Source organism: Antrostomus carolinensis, unplaced genomic scaffold (genome assembly GCF_000700745.2).
Source record: "Antrostomus carolinensis isolate BGI_N321 unplaced genomic scaffold, ASM70074v2 scaffold50917, whole genome shotgun sequence".
Taxonomy (NCBI): Eukaryota; Metazoa; Chordata; class Aves; order Caprimulgiformes; family Caprimulgidae; genus Antrostomus; species Antrostomus carolinensis.
The window spans coordinates 17,989-21,482 of record NW_010326269.1 but is presented as its reverse complement, the minus strand read 5'-3'; the positions used below and the strand labels follow the sequence as shown (position 1 = coordinate 21,482).

At 40.7% G+C, this 3,494-nt stretch overlaps 1 protein-coding gene across 1 annotated transcript in view; it reads right to left on the bottom strand.

Annotated features, from left to right (window-relative positions):
• Positions 1-3,494, bottom strand: part of EPHX1 (epoxide hydrolase 1) — an 11,953-nt gene that overhangs the window by 964 nt on the left and 7,495 nt on the right. The window contains exons 6-7 of the mRNA XM_010171511.1: positions 2,051-2,159; positions 973-1,098 (exon numbers count right to left, since the gene is read on the bottom strand). Of these exons, the coding sequence (XP_010169813.1) occupies positions 973-1,098; positions 2,051-2,159 (235 nt within the window). The remainder of the gene's footprint in view (positions 1-972; positions 1,099-2,050; positions 2,160-3,494) is intronic.

Here is a 3,494-nt window from a genome sequence, read left to right as displayed (position 1 = left end):
TAGGGAAGCAACTGGATTTGAGGGGAAAAGTATCTTAGAATGTGGAATGATCCACACTTGTTACAAACAGAGCAGTATTTTCTAGGTTTAAATATCCCATATATATAAGCTGCACTGTCAGAAGTTAGAGACTTCAAAACTTACATACAAAAATTGTTGGGTATGTCACTGCTGGAAGCCTGAAAACAGGGTGCTTAATTTTATGTAGGACTCTGAGACTCTTTCCTCTAGGCACACAGAAGCTCATATAGCTGATCTCACATAGGCAGAACTGGAGCAGGATACTGCCCACAGTGTAGCCACGACAGCTTCAAGAACTGAGTCAGCTTCCTGGGAGCATCACTTCACAGCTAAATAAATACCATAGCACTGAGCTGTGGTTGCAAATACCTCAGGGCAGGTTTAAGCCTTCACTAATACTCAGGCTGACACAAGAATATGCAACCAAGCTGCTGTCTTAAGTGTCTGCACAGCAGGAACATCAGTCTTAATGACTTCCAAGTTTGTCAGTATACTGGAATTCAGTTTCTTCCAAAAGTAGGACTTAAATCTTCTGCATAAATAGGCAAACTGCATCCAGAAAAGTATGAGAACTACAAACCAAATAAACTATAAACAAAACTGACTTTGACTCAGTTGCAGGCTAATTTAGTCACTAAAGTAAAATCTGGAAGTACTTGCACGTGCTTTTCCCTACCTGGACACACCACGAATGGGAGGTCCTCAAGCAGTGCCTCCAGTCAGATCTCCTTAGTGCTAGTTCAGGATTCTTACCTAACAAGCGTGTTTTCCAAGCACAACACAGTACATCAACCAACACACCTGTCCTGCAGAGGAACACTGTGATACAGCATTGCTTGTCCTCAACATTCATAAACTCAAAACAGCTATAAGACATAAGCAACCTGTCTGCAACCATAAAATTAAATTTGGGCAAAATATTTGAAGAAAAAAAGAAAAAACCCCACTTACCTTTCATGTTTCTGTGAGCCTATCCGATTCTGCAAGTTTTCTTTGTAGAAACGCATTGAGGAGACTATACAGCCTGACACCCAGTAGATCATGATATTGGTGAGCAGGTCATCCAGGTTAAACTTCCTGAAGAGGTAAACCCAGAGACACCTTAGTTAGAACCAAATGCCATTTTACGTTACTTTAGCAGGGACTTGACTTTGGTTTGGTTTTAAGAAAAAAAAATTACAGCAAAAAATAGTTAACTTGCATAAGAAAAGAGTTGAGAGGTCAAGCGTGTTACTCTGTCAATGGCCAAATAAGAACGTTAAAGGCTTTCAGACACAAACTGGGAAGGGAGATTTTAACTTCTACACAGAAGGCCAACTCCAACAAGCACCTGATGCTTTAGCACAGCTGTCTATACTGTCCATAGACTGGGAGGGTGGGAGCAGAAGAGCACATGGAACAGCTTGTGCCATTTATTATTCATAATTTCAAATGCTACCATGAGCCTTCAATAGAGCCATCACACCAACATGTGCTGTGAACAGCGCATGTTTCATATCAAAATATTAGCTGTATGCAGTGCAAACATTCTACTCTATCCATTGTCACTGGACCTTTTTATAACATGCCCCTTTGCTCCACTCCTGCCAGGTACCTCAGCAATTTTCAAAGGGGACTTCATCACAGATTTCTGCCGCACACTAACAGTGATCCTTTATTAGGTAGGTAGATGAAGCAATACTATCAATTTAAAGCAAATTCATAGAGTTAAGTTTTAGTAATAAAATAAATCGTGAGTTCTGTTTCCCAGCATCTTAATGTAGGTTAAACTTTTGCTTTTCTGTCCTAATGAGATTCTACCACCTAAGTCAGTTTTTAATCCCCAGAAGTTGCAGGCTGTTTCTCTTTTCTAGGAGATGAAAGCGGGAAGGGAGTACGTCAGCGTTCATGGCCTATTTGCTTCTTTGCACCATTTGTGGTCACTACAGGCTCCCTATGAGATGTGAGGCAGTCGATTCAGATGAACTTCTTCAGCTATGACTCTGGGTTTAGTCGCCTCATCTAAAAAGGCATAAGAGGAAATGCTTACCTCTCTAGTCCTCCATCCTCTAAGTCACGGAATTCCAGATCAGTCCATGTAGAAAACTTCTCCAAGATGTATGCAGCCAGTCCTACAGGAGAGTCATTCAAACCACAGCCTGAAAAGGAGGAGGAAAATGTAACTAAAATTCCGATATCTGACTCCTGAACTCAAACTGTTACAGAAGCAGCCCTTTATAATACAGGGTAGATAAAAACTTTACAAAGCTGCTCCAGCAGCTGTGTTCTTAAATAAATAAATAAATAAATAAAATAGTACAACAAGCTGGAGCCATTTATTGTTGATTCATAAACTGATAGTATCTGCAAAACAACAGGCTCCCCGTTAGCTCACACTGTATGTTTTTTGAACTAATATAACAGTATTTGATTTCTGCTGGCCTTTTTTTGTTGCTGTTGTAAGCTAATAAGATTAAACTCCACGTGCCAAGCAGGGTTTGATTCCATTAAATCTGGAAGTTGTCACATATTAAAACAGCGTTACAGGGCCAAACCCCCCAGGCCTACACATGACCAGGAGAATTTACACCATTATCTAACAGCAAAACCATTTTAAGGATTATTGGAAAGTCAGTAAGGAAGATCAAGGCTTTACTAAAGGGTCCATCTTCTGAATTAGCAATAGCCAACCGCCTTCATGTAGAAGAAGGCTTAATATACTTTTTATACTTGGTTTTGCTTGGATAAAAAAACCAAACTATACACCTGCACCTGGTACTTTGCTAATACATCCTGGTGCTGTGAAATACAGGGACCATAAACTGTCCCAGCTGCTCAGAAAAACCGTAGAAAAAGCTTTTCCTGATGAACAGCAACATATTTGAAGTTCCACCCATGCAACCCAACCTTCCTGAAAGATGCCTAACGCTACAGCTAGCACAATTTCATCAGCAATTGCTATTTAAACATGATAGCTGAGTTTCAGTTATCAAACAACTAACATCGATAACTGAAATACCAAGTGTCTGAAAAAGTTATATTGAGCATGCTTTCCAGATCTGCAGAACTGGACACGCAGTAGCCTATTCTCACATACTTACTGTGAACAAAGAAGAGTACACTAGTGTACATACAGGAAAAATGTACATCTGTCCTAACAGTACTTTGAATACAGGTGCTGCTTGTTTTAGTCAGTTGAAAATGAACCCACACTCCATGCAGTTTTCCAAAAGAATAAGTATAAAATCAAATCCACGCAAGCCAGTTTGATTCAAAGCCAGCTCTGGAGCAATCAAGAGTACAGTATCAGCAGGCACAGTACATATCAAGAGTTAGAGACAACTTCCTCGTTTAGCACAGCTTGCAAGGTAGCCCTGTACCACCAGAAGTCTCAGGACTGTGGCAGCCTCCATGGCTGTGCTGCTTCTAGCTACCTTACACTCCCTTCTTCAGAGTGATTTTCTCCCTGGGGGAACCTGCTGCCTGCCATGCTC